This window comes from Euleptes europaea, chromosome 2 (assembly GCF_029931775.1).
Source record: "Euleptes europaea isolate rEulEur1 chromosome 2, rEulEur1.hap1, whole genome shotgun sequence".
NCBI lineage: Eukaryota > Metazoa > Chordata > Lepidosauria > Squamata > Sphaerodactylidae > Euleptes > Euleptes europaea.
This window is the reverse complement of record NC_079313.1, coordinates 123,456,923-123,471,355: the sequence shown is the minus strand read 5'-3', so window position 1 is coordinate 123,471,355 and position 14,433 is coordinate 123,456,923. Positions and strand designations below refer to the sequence as shown.

The 14,433-nt window shown below is 45.2% G+C and overlaps 1 protein-coding gene across 1 annotated transcript; it reads right to left on the bottom strand.

Moving 5' to 3' along the window:
* Nucleotides 1–1,396: 1,396 nt before the first annotated feature.
* Nucleotides 1,397–5,319, bottom strand: FAM210B (family with sequence similarity 210 member B). Its single transcript, XM_056844886.1, has 3 exons — nucleotides 5,287–5,319; nucleotides 4,119–4,294; nucleotides 1,397–1,672 (listed from the first exon to the last, which is right to left on the bottom strand). Exons 1-3 carry the CDS (start codon nucleotides 5,317–5,319, stop codon nucleotides 1,456–1,458), a joined length of 426 nt encoding a protein of 141 aa, XP_056700864.1. The 3' UTR covers nucleotides 1,397–1,455.
* Between the last annotated feature and the right edge of the window lie 9,114 nt (nucleotides 5,320–14,433).

Below are 14,433 nucleotides of genomic sequence, written 5' to 3'. Positions count from 1 at the left end.
CAGAAGTCAGCTCAAGGTTGACTTCCATCCTTCCGAGGCCAGTAAAATGAGTACCCAGCTTGCTGGGGGTAAAGTGTAGTTGACTGGGGAAGGCAATGGCAAACCACGCCATAAACATAGTCTGCCTAGTAAACGTCAGGATGTGACATCACCCCATGGGTCAGTAATGACCCAGTGCTTGCACAGGGGACTGCCTTTACCTTTTTCTCTACCATAAGGAGTCTCAAAGCAGCTTATTATCACCTCCCCCCCCCACACACACACACAACAGGCACCTTGTGAGGTAGGTGGGGCTGAGAGCATTCTGAGAGAACTGTGCCTGGCCCAAGGTCACCCAGCAGGCTTCATGTGGAGAGTGGGGAAACAAACATGGTTCTCCAGATTAGTCTGCCGCCCTTAACCACTGCCCCACGCTGGCTCTCCAGATACCTGGTCCCCGGTTTCATTTGTAAACTGCATGTACATGGAAGAGGTATGTGCATTCACTGTAACATGTGAACAGGGCTAGAGTGAACTCCCAAGTAGATCTCTATGTGAATTTGGTTTGCTGGACCATTACCCCCCTAATGGGAGAGGCTACAGGTCCCATCCTCATCCAGGCTATTTTGGCCCTGCTTGTGTCAAATGGCAGCTTGTGAACAGCCGATTGCACACTGCAGTTCCGCAGCAGACTAGCTACTCTTCCCCATATCTGGAATGCAATAAACATCTGACTCTCCCCACCACACAGACACCCGCTTATTTAATGTTAAGGTGCTTCAAATGCATATCACCTTCCTTGATATAACTGTACTGTATCTCATGTTTGTGTAAAGTGCTGTCAAGTCGCATCCGACTTATGGCGGCCCCAGCAAGGGCCTTTCAAGGCAGGTGAGAAGCCGAGGTGTTTTGTCGTTGCCTTCCTCCTGCAGACAGATCACGATGGGTAGCCGTGTCAGTCTGTCTGTAGCAGTAGAAAAGTGCAGAGTCCAGTAGCACCTTAAAGACTACCAAACATTTCTGGCAGGGTGTGAGCTTTCGTGAGTCACAGCTCACTTCTTCAGACGCAGCTAGAATGTGAGTCCTTCTATTTTTAAGTAGTGTCTGAATTCGCTCTTTTCTGCTTAAAGGATAGATGGACTCACATTCTAGCTGTATCTGAAGAGGCGAACTGTGACTCACGAAAGCTCATACACTGCCGGAAATTTTGTTAGTCTTTAAGATGCTACTGCTCTTTCTTAAGATGCTTCTTGCTCTTTCTTCCTGCGGTCTTCCTTGGTGGTCTCCTATCAAAGTCCTGACCTCCGATATATGACGAGATTGAGTTATGCTATGACGCCTTCCCTCCCGTACTGTACCTTAACTGTTGTTAATCCATGCCTGCACTGTTCTGTGGCCGCTGCTGCCACCGCCACACACAATTTTCAAAGGCTCACAATAAGAAATGAGGCATCAGTCTGTTCTCTGAGGATTTAATCAAGGGTTTGGAGCTGGAGGCTTGAAGAGGCCTGTCTTCCGAAAATATCTTACCAGGAATGGCACTGAGACTAAGGTGATGCTGATTCGGACTGGGGCAAACAGTTTGTGGATAGCGTAGGCCAATACAAAAGTGCTGGTCCCGGCGGCCAACTTGGATTGTACAAGAGCTTCATCAAAGCCCAGTTTAAAAAGCAGTGCGGTCATATCCACTCCACTAAAGCGGGGGGGGGGGGAGAGAAAACAAATATCACAATGTCATTAAAGGTTCAAGCATTTTTAAAGACTTTAAAGTAGTCAAACTACTACAGGAAAATATACCATACACTGTCTCCCTTCACTTTCAAGGGGCCCTCAGAGATACAGGTTGAAATTCCTACATTGCCATGAAGTTGAACCATGGGTCCTTGAACCACTGTTGACCTGTTCACAAGTTCCAGTGGCCGCACATATCCATGTACAGTGTACACTTGAGTTTTCTTTACACGTGCGTTGAGTTATTTTTCTGGTTACATTCAACGCATGTGCAGCTGAACCTTTGATTGATACCCCACATCTATCCCGGTACCTGTCTTCAGTTTCATCTGTAAAATGAATATACGTTGACTCTTTCTTACAAACAGATGTGTGCACATACAAGCTGAATGTATGTGTGTTCCCTGTAAAACCTGAACATGACTTAATTTTAAACTGGTTTTGGTCTATTGACTGCAATGAATGAATGAATGAACATGATTTTCCCCTCTCATGGGGCTGCGAGAAGTATGAAATGTGTGTGGGAGGGGATGAGAACCCACTGCACACCGCTCTGAGCTCCTTAGAAGAGAAGGATGAAAGAGCGATAGACACAGCAGGCTGTGGCTTACTGTTCCACTTAAGAAGAAGAGTTGGTTTTTGTATGCCGACTTTCTCTACCTTTTAAAGAGAATCAAACCGGCTTACAATCTCCTTCCCTTCCTCTCCCCACAACAGACACCTGTTGAGGTATGTGGGGCTGAGAGAGTTCAGAAAGAACTGTGACTAGCCCAAGGTCACTCAACTGGCTTCATGTGGAGGGGTGGGGAAACCAACCCAGTTTACCAGATTAGAGTCTGCCACTCGTGGAGGAGTGAGGAATCAAACCCGGTTCTCCAGATTAGAGTCCACCGCTCCTAATGACAAAACCACACTGGCTCTAACTAAATTTAACTAAACATGGAGCTTTGCTCCCAAAAATGAACCTCCTTTTCTGGAAGTAGGCTCTGAGCTGACCAGAGCGGTACAGTACAACCCTGATTAAGCAGAAACTGGATGAAGTCACGGAATCATCAGCTAAAAATAGCACCTACGTTCAAAGGCAATATTCCTTGGATTCATATCTATTGAGGACAGACAAAAAGACTGCATTTCGCAAACATCACCCTTCCCCAAAGTCACAAATATCTGATGAGAGTTAAATGCAGGAGCACAAGTCTAGCTGTTCAGCAGGATTCTTGCCTGACCTGTAGCTAGCTGATAAGGGACAGTGAGTGTACATCCCGCAGGGTTCTACTGTTACACTGGCTGAGGGTTTTTGGACCTACAATTCCCTCTAGAATTTGTCTTAATTGTTTAACTAGAAAAAGATACCAGCGCTTAAAAGGGCAGAGGATTGAAACACAAAACTGGTATATTCTAATAGTGGAGAAACTTGCCCTTCAGAGGATGACAAACAGTGCAATCCTAAGGAGAGTTACTCCGGTCTAAGCCCATTCATTTCAATGGATTTAGACTGGAGTAACTCGCTTTAGGATTGCACTGAAAAGAATTCCAATCTAGAACTTTCTGTCAATTACTCTTTCTTTATTTAAATGACCACACACACACACACACCCTCCTGAGATTTGCTCTGTTCCAAGATATAGCCTCTCAACCTACCGATATTGACAAGGGATACTTTGATGTGATCTCAGTAACTATCTGGACAGTTCTTATTGGGTGGCTTTGGCCATGCTTTAGATTTTATAGCTGCTGCGAAACCTGTCCCAAGAGGGAAAGTGTATGACAAGGAGAAGTTTCTTTGGAAGGAGGGTGTTTTCTACTAATTTCTACACACCGGTGTAACTACTCTGGCTTCCATTCTTGAAGTACATTGGTAACCAAAGGGCTGCTTCAGTATGTCAAACATTATCCTTCCCATAACAGCCCGATTTCGTGTAGTTCTATGGTTTTTACTGTTTTATGGTTTTTACTGTTGTCAGCCGCTCTGAGCCTGGCTTCGGCCAGGAAAGAGTGGGATACAAGTTCAAATAAATAAATAGATAAATAATATAATGATACATTTGTATAAGTATTTTTTTTCCCTAATGACCCATGCTAAGGCTTGTGTCGGGAATAAAAGGAGGTCATCAATTTCCTTGTTCATATAAGGATTTTGAAATAAAGCTGATGGGCTGTAAGTTTAGGACAGTTGCTTTACACTCTATAGAACAGAGATAAGCAACCCCTGGTTCGTAATGCCAACACGGGGCATCAAGGGCCAAATTTCCATCCAAATCTCTTGCCTTGAAAACCCCATAAGGGGTCGCCATGAGTCGGGTGCGACTTGATGGCACTTTACACACACACACACACACACACACACAACCAAGGCATTGGCAGTCCAGTCCCACATAAACAACTAAGGAAAGCTGTGTAAACCATACCTTGACACAGCCAAGTAGAACATTCCCAGGGACATCAAGGAAATTCCAACGTGGAACCCAACTCCCACTGCTCCATATTCCTTAAAAACTTTCTTCAGCTGCTGGGATTTATTTGGCTTCTTTCCATTCTCCTTGCCGGGATCCGGAACCTCATTGTCTGGGGATCTGCTGATGTCCTACAGATATGGAAAGAACTGAATGCTCTAATTCAAATGCATAGGCTGCATTCAGACACTGAATCAAATATGCATTATGCCTGCATGTACATGATCCCCAAGAGAAGGGAAGAACAAGGCATGTGCATGAGCCCGGAATTGTGCACATGAGGGTGAACATCAGCTCGATGTAACGTCTGCAAACACAATGTTGTTTCTAGAGCGATTGTCCTTAATGTTAGAATTCCAATATTACATTCAGGCAATTCAAGCTTAGTTACTCATAATATATACAGTGCTTTGTTCAAACTCTGGGCACATATTTACACCATAATATGTGGGGGTGCAAAGTGCCATCAGTACAGTGATCCCATAGGGTTTTCGAAGCAAGAGACATTCAGAGGTGGTTTGCCATTGCCTGCCTCCGCATAGGGTTGCCAACCTCCAGGTGGTGGCTGGAGATCTCCCACTATTACAACTGATCTCCAGGTGACAGAGATCAGTTCCCCTGGAAAAAATGGCCGCTTTGGCAACAGGACTCTATGGCATTGAAGTCCCTCCCCGCTCCAAATCCCTCCCTTCTCAGGCTCCACCCCCAAAATTTCCAGGTATTTCCAAACCCGGGCTGGCAACCCTATCTCCATGAGGGCTGAGAAAGTTCTGAGAGAACTGGGACTGGCCCAAGGTCACCCAGCAGGCTTCATTTGGAGGAGTGGGGAATCGAACCCCGCTCTCCGGATTAGAGTCCGCTGCTCTTAACCACTACGCCACGCTGGCTCTCATACACCATAATACACCCCCTTAATCCACACAGTTAATCCGCTGGCAGAAGGGAGACCAATGGGGTCAGCAAAGAAAGGAAAGCACTTGGGTTGACTTCTCCATGGCCACCACAACAGTGTCATCCTTTGGGTCTTCTGTGCTGCACTGAGGTAACTTTTATTTTTTAATTTTATTAGCTGCCTTGAGCATATTATTGGAAAGCAGGGATATTCTGCAACCCACTGACTCACCTGGACAAAGGATGACCGCTTTCTAGGGGCCATCTCACAAGGGGTGTTGGGAAAGAAAAGAATACAGGGAAGGACAAAAGAGCCAGTAAAACCCCAGGTTCAGTTCTTGGCATCTCTAGTTCAAAGAAGTTCAGGTACCAGGCCTGGGAAGATCGCTGCTCAGATCAGAGCAAATAGTATCACGGACTTCCGGGAGCTCCTCGGAGAGGGAGCTCCGAGGAACGCGCGGTGAGTCGTGCGCCGGGTTGAAGCGGCCGGGGGCTGGGAAAACGCCCCCCTACCATCTGGCAAGCGGCACCCCTCGGCGTAAGAGGGGATGCTGAATTGGGCGCCGGTGGGCTGCCTGTCATTGAAGTGATCGCCGCCGAGAAATTGGCGGTGGACGCTCTGACGGGTGCAGCCCGAGAAGCGGGCGGCATCTTCCATGGCAGCCGGGAAATCGCGGAGGAGAATCTCCGATATGAATAGCAAGTTTTGTTTGTTCTATTTCTAATTCATTTTCTTAAAATCACAACTGAGGTATTGGACAGTTTGGGTCTTGGAAACTAAAGTACTAAGTCTATTGACTATAACTCTACTAACTGCATCTAAAGTGAAACTGGGCTTTTTGCCAGCTGTGGCGCAGCACAAAATATATTTTGCCAGACACTGCCAAACGTTGATCTGCATATAAAACTCAAGGTGATAAGAACTGGCATGAAATAACTAGGCAAAGAAGACAATGTGCTAGACTCTCTGAGATCTGAATTATAAACTGTGTGATTTTAATCTATAATAAAGATCCCAATCTGATGTTTGAAACAAGAAACGCCATCTCCCCCCACCCCTCTGTGGATTACAAATTTTAGCCAGGCTTGTCTTTTAAGTTCAATGGAAGACAAAGACAAAGCAGAGAGAATTTTTTAACTCCAAAGAATTTTTTAAAGGAGCCAAACAATTGCAAGTGCAGCAAACTCTTAAACAATGCAGAGGTTGAGCTTCCAATATAACACCAGTTGTTTCACCGTCTCTAACAAGTACCTCTTTTGCTGTGAAGATGGCTGCCAAAGCAAAACCTGAGGTGACTCTGAACTCTCTACATGAACTGTTGACAAAAACTTTTCAGGAGGTTACAGAAATGAAACAAGCTGAGCCAAAATACTGTAGCCATCTCTCAAAATACAAATGCTATTGCTGCCTTGCAGGATTCCATTTCAGCTATGACTGTGCGTCAGGATAAGATGGAGATTAAACTTCAAAAGTCTGTGCAGGATAATAAAGACACCAAGAAGAGGGTTGACAACCTGGAAATGTCGGCGGAGAGAAAAATCTGAAGGAACAGATGGTATATTACTCCTGTTATGATAAGTAAAATGAAAAAAGGTGATTCGGATTTATGTTGGAAACGTGGAAAAGATAAAGGAACATTTATGCATGCATAGTGGTTTTGTAAAAAAATTAAATTTTTTTGGAGAAAAGTATAAAATGAAACTAACAATCTGATTAATTTTAAAGTGAAAATGGACCCTTCCTTTTGTTTATTGGGTATACCTAAAAACAATTTAGATAGATGTGGCAGAGTCATATGTCAATATAGTTTTGCAGCGGCAAGAATTACAATAGCTAAAACCTGGAAGCAAGTAAATAAACCTTCAATCAATGCTTGGAGAGAGAAATTATGGATGTATATGCGAATGGCCAAATTAACAGAGTCCTTACATGGTAGATTTTAAAAAAACATGGTCAAAGGCCGTCACATATTGGGACAAACTGGCGAAAATGAGTTGTAGATAATTGATTAATGGTTTTGTATAATGATTTTATTATATCTATTTTTTTAAACTGTCATAACGCTTCTCCGGAAGTCCAATGTGGTGATGGGACACTATCTTAGGGTGGGTGGTGGTTTTTCAGGGCACTATGAATTTTGTAATTTTTTATTATAATAAGTAGTATCAATTGTTAAGCAAGTGCTCGTTTGTATTTTCTTTTTCTTTTTATTTGTATGTTTTGTTTAATGTTATAAAAAAAATAAAAATTTATATAAAAAAGAGCAAACAGTATCACGATCGACGGCCCAAGGGACTGACGGAACAGCAGAAAACAGCTACTGTACTCAAAAGGAAGGCAAGCTTGAATGTAAGATTTATTTATTTATTTAGATGACCCCCTTAAAGATGGCATCCACGCAAAATGAACTATCATTGGACATAACTGTAACTTGTATGCAAATGTAAAACAACCCCGTCTTTTTTGATGCACCAGGGGGGAAAAAACCCTAATCATTTGAGGAAATGTTGTGGCTCTAGACCAGTGGTTCCCAACCTTTTTTTGACCAGGGACCACTAGGACTTTTTTGTTCAGTGCAGGGACCCCAAGGTTCAAAATAAAAATGCCGAGAATTTGAAAATAATCTTTAATCATAATTGTTAGTTAAACATTAAACTTAGAATAACATTTGAATATATATTTTTATAATAGAGAACTTTTAATTGAAAATATTAATTTATTATGGGTTTATAACTTTGTTTCGCGGACCTTAATTTAGTTCTCACGGACCCCTGGGGGTCCACGGACCTCTGGTTGGGAACCAGTGCTCTAGACTCTAGAGCAGGGGTTCAAACCTATGGGCCGCGGGCCGGATCCGGCCCCTTGAGAGCTCTTATCCAGCCCATGAGCCGGCCAAGGCTGACACATGCATTCTTGATCTGAGCTGGCGAGGCAACCAAGTAACAAATGAGTTTGACACCCCTGCACTAGAGTCTAAAACTTTATGCAAAGCACAATAATTCGAAGAGTTGGTTCTTTATATGCCGACTTTCTCTACCACTTAAGGGAGACTCAAATCGGCTTAAGGGAGACTCAGACCTTCCTTTCCCCTTCCCACGACACACCCTGTGAGGTGGGTGCTGCTGAGAGAGCTCTAACAGAGCCGTGACTTGCCCAAGGTCACCCAGCTGGCTTGGTGTGGAGGAGTGGGGAAACAAATCCAGTTCACCGGATTAGCCTCCAAATTAGATCTGTGTCTACTACTGGCTTTCTCCCAAGGAGAAGCGGGGCCCAGATCCACAAGCTCCTCACGGGTCTGCGCTGCGACAAAGGCAATCGTGCAGTCTAAATCCATGCTATTATACCGTAGCTTCAAGCTTCAGAGCGCAAATCCTGTGGGGAAAGAAGTGCTGTACCGCCACAGGCAGCGTGCCCGCCGTGCCTGCTAACGCGGAAAGCCATTTGACACCACTTAGAGTGGGGGATGCTAACGTAAAATAACTCAACTCTCCGTAACATTTTCAGCCCCTGCTCTGTTATGCAATATGCTTGTAAACACGCACGGAAGATTCAGGAAATGGATCACTGGGGACCTGCTGCTGTCTATGAGCTAAAAGCTAAGCAGTTCCTCTGCTGAAATAATGCAGCTACTAGAAACAGACCGGGAAGAGTGAATTCCAGACGGGCAACTGTATTAGGGCCGAACGCAATGAAATATTGGGGAGTGATCTTTGGTGCGGCTTTTATTGGACAAGAGCCGGGGGGGCGGGCACGGTAGTTTGGATGGGAACCATGGCACAGGAGGGGTTTAACTCCCCCCCCATGTTGTTTCCCCAACCTCCAATGAACACATAAAACTGCCTTATGCAGTTCTTCACACAACGCGCAGTTAAACTGTGGAACTCCCTGCCCCAGGATGTGGTGATGGCTGCCAACTTGGAAGGCTTTAAGAGAGAAGTGGACATGTTCATGGAGGGGAGGGCTATTCATGGCTGCTAGTTGAAATGGATACTAGTCATGATGCATACCTATTCTCTCCAGGATCAGAGGAGCATGCCTATCGTATTAGGTGCTTTGGAACACCTAATGCTGCTGCAGTTGTCTTGCTTGTGGGCTTCCTGGAGGCATCTGGTTGGCCACTGTGTGAACAGACTGCTGTGCTTGATGGACCTTGGTCTGAGCCTGCGTGGCCTTTCTATGTTCTTATGTTATGTTCTTATGCCAAGTCAGACTAGTGGTTTCTCAAGATCAGTACTGTGACTGTCAAGAGCTGCCCAGGATCCCAGGCAGAGAACACAGGAACACATGAAGCTGCCTTTTACTGAATCAGACCCTTGGTCCATCAAAGTCAGTATTGTCTATTCAGACCGGCAGCGGCTCTCCGGGGTCTCAGGCAGAGGTCTTTCATATCATCTACTTGCCTAGTCCCTTTAACTGGAGATGCCGGGGACTGAACCTGGAACCTTCTGCATGCCAAGTAGATGCTCTACCACCAAGCCACGGCCCCTCCCTTAAATCTTCAAGATAAAATAGTTGTTCTCTAATGTCTTAGCTCCCCAGAGGTCTGTCACATCGCCATCTACCTGAGCCTTTTAATTGAAGATGCAGGGGGTTGAACATGAGACCTTCTGCATGCCAAGCAGATGCTCTATCACTGAGCCACGGCCCCTCCCTCAAGTCTTCAAGAGAAAATAGTTCTCAAATGTCTTAGCTGAAGAGCCAGTGGGATGTAGTGGTTAAGAGCAGTGGACTCTAATCTGGAGAACTGGTTCCCCACTTCTCTAACATGAAGCCTGCTGGGTGACCTTGGGCTAGTCACAGCTCTCTCAGAACTCTCTCAGCCTCACCTACCTCACAAGGTGTCTGTTGTGGGGAGGGGGAGGCAACTGTAAGCCGCTTTGGGATTCCTGAAAGATAGAGAAAAGCAGGGTATAAAAACCAACTCTTCTTCAAGATGCATGGTGGTGAGGCAATATCGAGAGGAAGGAGCAAAGTTAGTCTGAACAGTCCAGGTTGGAAGGAGCTGGACCAGATCTGTGGCGTCAGGCTACTGGTTGGAAGTAATTTTAATACAGTTCTTCAGGGTCAAGCTATACAAGAGACACGTGGCACCAGTCGCTCACATCCCACAACTCGTGGGCTTTTCAAACATTCACTTAGAAATGAATCCCTAGCTTAGGCACAGTAGAATGGATGATTTGTTTCAATTTTTAAAAAAATCCCCCAACAAAAGAGACTGTAGGATCTTTTGCTTACTACTGGACAGTCACGAGGAAAGGACAGACCGCTTCTTTTCAATTCAATAATGAATTCCGCAATAGCTGTGCCAGACGGATACACAATTTGGTTCTCGTGCATCAAGCTAATCATCTTGAACAAACTCTGAATGTGCACTGATCCGGGGGCCTGAGCTGCTCATTTGAACAACGGCCACTATCCAGATGACATGCAGGCAAACCCCTTTACCTTCCCCCTCACTCCCTGGAGTGGGGAATGGACAAGCATTTCTCAGATCTCAAAGTACGTCCAGATTGCCTTTCCCTCACTTCTGAGGGTATCCGTACACCTAGAGTAAAAAAGGATAACATCTCTAGATCGGACCGGAGGCTATCTAGCAAGCCTGATCCCTATTAAGCCCCCTTTTAAGGGGCAAACCCTGCTGTCATTATAGCAGCCAAGAATGGAGAAAGGGTAGCAAGAAAGAAGGCTTCTGAAGTGTTAGCCCCCAAGTTCTGAGATCTTCTGCCAGAGGATGTTCATAAAGCCACACCTTATTTAGGGCTCTGGAGATTATACATTACCAACAATTTGATTGTACACACTGAACACATGAAGCTGCCTTATACTGAAACAGACTGTTGATCAATCAAGGTCCATATTGTCTACTCTGACTGGCAGCAGCTCTTCAGGGTCTGAGGCAGAGGTCTTCCACATGACCTAGAATCAAAGAATCATAGAATCATAGAGTGGAAGGGACCACCAGGGCCATCAAGTCCAACCCCCTGCACAATGCAGGAAATTCACAACTACCTCCCTCCACACCCCCAGTGACCAGAAGATGGCCAAGATGCCCTCCCTCTCATCATCTGCCTAAGGTCACAGAATCAGCATTGCTGATAGATGGCCATCTAACCTCTTCTTAAAAACCTCCAGGGAAGGTTTCTTAAAAACCTCCAGATGGCCATCTAACCTCTTCTTAAAAACCTGTTTACCTGTTCCTTGTAACAGGAGATGCCAGGGACAGAACCCGGGACTTTCTCCATGCAAAGTAGATGCTCTACCACTGAACTATGACCCAACCCTCACTGACAGGAAGGCCTGTGGCTCGGTGGTAGAGTATCTGCTTGGTATGCAGAAGGTCCCAGGTTCAATTCTCGCAATCTCCAGGTAAAAGGACCAGGAATTAGGTTATGTGAAAGACCTCCACCTGAGACCCTGGACTTCTGCTGCTAGCCTGAGTAGACAATACTGACTTTGATGGACCAAGGGCCTGATTCAGTATAAGGCAGCTTCGTGCGTTGTTTGATTAGGGTAAATCTTTCACCTGGTGGTGGATACTATTGGGAGAAAATCTTCTAATAATTTTCCATTAAGGGGATACAGAGAGATAACATCATACCTCATATTCACAGGTCTCACCTATCCTTTATTCAATTCCTTAAATGCACAATGAAACACACAAAAATGCTTTCGTTCTAATATGACTGGTAACTTCCCTTCATTAAATTATAAACTATTCCACGTACTTTTTTCCTCTCAACTTCAAGATTTTAGTAATAACTTTGTGCAAAACTTTGGTTGCCGCAGAACTGAATTTTGACCTTGTGCATAGCCGACGCCACATTTCCTGGCAAAAATAGCAGGGGTCTAAAGACACTTCTTGGAACTGCTTGGATAGATGATAATTTTTCCCATCGCCCCCCAAACTTCAGCACCACACAGAAAACCGGGAGATGCTCAAGCTAGTTTTGATAACAAGTTTTGATAACAGATAACAGAATCAAGTTTTGATAACAGGCACATTTATTTAAATGTATTTGTTAAAAGGCAGGTGATAAATCAACTAAAAATGAAGTAGTTTTGTTCTGCTGACAGAAGAAGAGTTGGTTTTTATATGCCGACTTTCTCTTCCACTTAAGGAAGAATCAATTACAATTACCTTCCCTTCCCCTCCCCACAACAGACACCCTGAGAAGTAGGTGAGGCTGAGAGAGTGTGACTACCCCAAGGTCACCCAGCTGGCTTCATGTATAGGAGTGGGGAAACCAACCCCGTTCACCAGATTAGCCTCCGCCACTCATGTGGAGGAGTGGGGAATCAAACCTGGTTCTCCAGATCAGAGTCCACCGCTCCAAGCCACCGCTCTTCACCACCACACCACGTAGAATCTTCCTCTAGCACAGTGGTTCCTACACTGTGTTCCACAGAGCACTTGGTGCTCCGCGAAACATCTCCTTGTGCTCCGTGAAGAGATGGCAAAGAAAAATGCTACTGTCATTCGGTTTAGTATATAGGTGCTAGATGAAAACTAGTGCTCCGTGACGAATTTCTCTCCTGAAAAGGGCTCCATGACTCAAAAAGTTTGGGAACCTCTGCTATAGCACATCACTGGAGGAAGGCCCTGCCATTAGCGGAATGGAATCACAGAAGCCAGCCAAATGCATTTCTCAGTTTTGCTGTTCAGTACGGCACAGTACTTTTAAAACTGTGCTTTGGGGCAACAGTCCAAAAATGTAAACCAGCAGTCATAAAACACCACGACGGGGGGGGGGGGGGGATTCTCCACAGCTGCAACGCTATTTTTTAAGCTATCATTTCTAGACACTGTTAATATGGGGTTGTCCCTAAAAGACAACTTCCTAGTCATATTTGAAACGTTTAGCAACCAAGGTCACACCACGGGCTCAGATGAACCCAGCCAAGAGGGTAGACAGATAAAAAGTCTACAAGCTCGTAGGTGGTCTAATAAACGGGGTGAGAAAGGAATCCATGCCGGGAGCCTTAAGTGATGGGAATTGGCAGCTGTTCAACACCTCCTTACTCTGCTGCTTTTCTTGGCCACTTCTGCTCAAAATAGCCTCGAGTGTCTCCAGCTGAAAAGAATCAGGCCAGCAATTTCAGAGATGCAAAGACTAGTACAACCACTACTGTCTTCCATCAAAATGAACATGAAAGGCCAGTGGAGGATTAGGGTCACCGACACCGTACACATCACAAGCAAGTGGGTCTTAAAGCGCAACCCTTTCGAAACAAAGACGGCAACATTTGGATGACGCAATTCCAGTGGAAAACACAGACGTAAAGTAGAAGGATCAGGAAGTGAAAAAAACCCCAAAGATGCCTATATCTCAATCCAGGTTCGTATGAACTGCTTTAATTTACAAAAGGAAGGGGTATACACACACACTCTATCTATCTATCTAAAAAAAGATAAAGGTTCCCTGTGCAAGCACCAGGTCATTCCTGACCCATAGGGCAATGTCACATCCCGACATTTCCTAGGCAGACTATATTTACGGGGTGGTTTGCCAGTGCCTTCCCCAGTCATCTTCCCTTTACCCCCAGCAAGCTGGGTACTCCTTTTACCGACCTCGGAAGGATGGCAGGCTGAGTCAACCTTGAGCCGACTACTGAAACCGACTCCCGTCGGGATCGAACTCAGGTCGTGAGCAGAGCTTGGACTGCAGTACTGCAGCTTACCACTCTGCGCCACGGGGCTCCTACTATAGATATAGAGAGAGTATATTTTTAAGAGGGTGTGGGGGGACTGGGGAGGATTTGTGCTGATGGGCAATATAATCACGGCGGACCAAAAGGAGTACTTCTTTACTCAACGGGTAATTAAATTATAGCATCCACTGCCGTAGTGGCCCTCAGCAGAGTTAGCTATAAAGGGGGATTAGACAGATTCGTGGAGAATAGGCCCCTCAATGGCTACTAGCCAAGATGACTAAAAGGAACCTCCACATTCAGGGACAGTAGACCTCTAAATAACAGTGCTAGGGAGTAACATTACTTGGTATCCTTTGTACCCTGCTTGTTGGTCCTTCAGGGCAACTGGTTGGCCCCTGGGTGAAATAGGATGCTGGATGGACCACCGTCCTGATCCAGCAGGGTACCTCTTATTTTCAGCTGCTAAATTATCCCAGACTGTGCTACTTCAGGGGGAAATGCATGCCTGAAAACCCTTCCATTGGGAAAAAAGAGAGAAAAAGACAGAACATCTTCCTTTACATTAAGCAAACAAACAAACAAAAAGATAAGCAAAAGCATTCTATTTTAGCCTTCTTTCTGATATTTTAAAGATCTAAATGTCCAGGAATTTCACCCAATCCTCCTCCTAACTACAGCCCCTGTCCTATGCGCCTTTGATCAGGCTGGTCCCAAACATAGCCTTTT

What these genes read in the sequence shown, in the direction of transcription:
- FAM210B (XM_056844886.1), bottom strand. Translation starts at nt 5,319, where the DNA reads ATGGCCCCTAGAAAGCGGTCATCCTTTGTCCAG. An exon ending in AGCGGTCATCCTTTGTCCAG is followed by an intron (nt 4,295 to 5,286) that starts GTGAGTCAGTGG and finishes CCATATCTGTAG; the next exon opens with GACATCAGCAGATCCCCAGA. An exon ending in TTCTACTTGGCTGTGTCAAG is followed by an intron (nt 1,673 to 4,118) that starts GTATGGTTTACA and finishes CCCCCGCTTTAG; the next exon opens with TGGAGTGGATATGACCGCAC.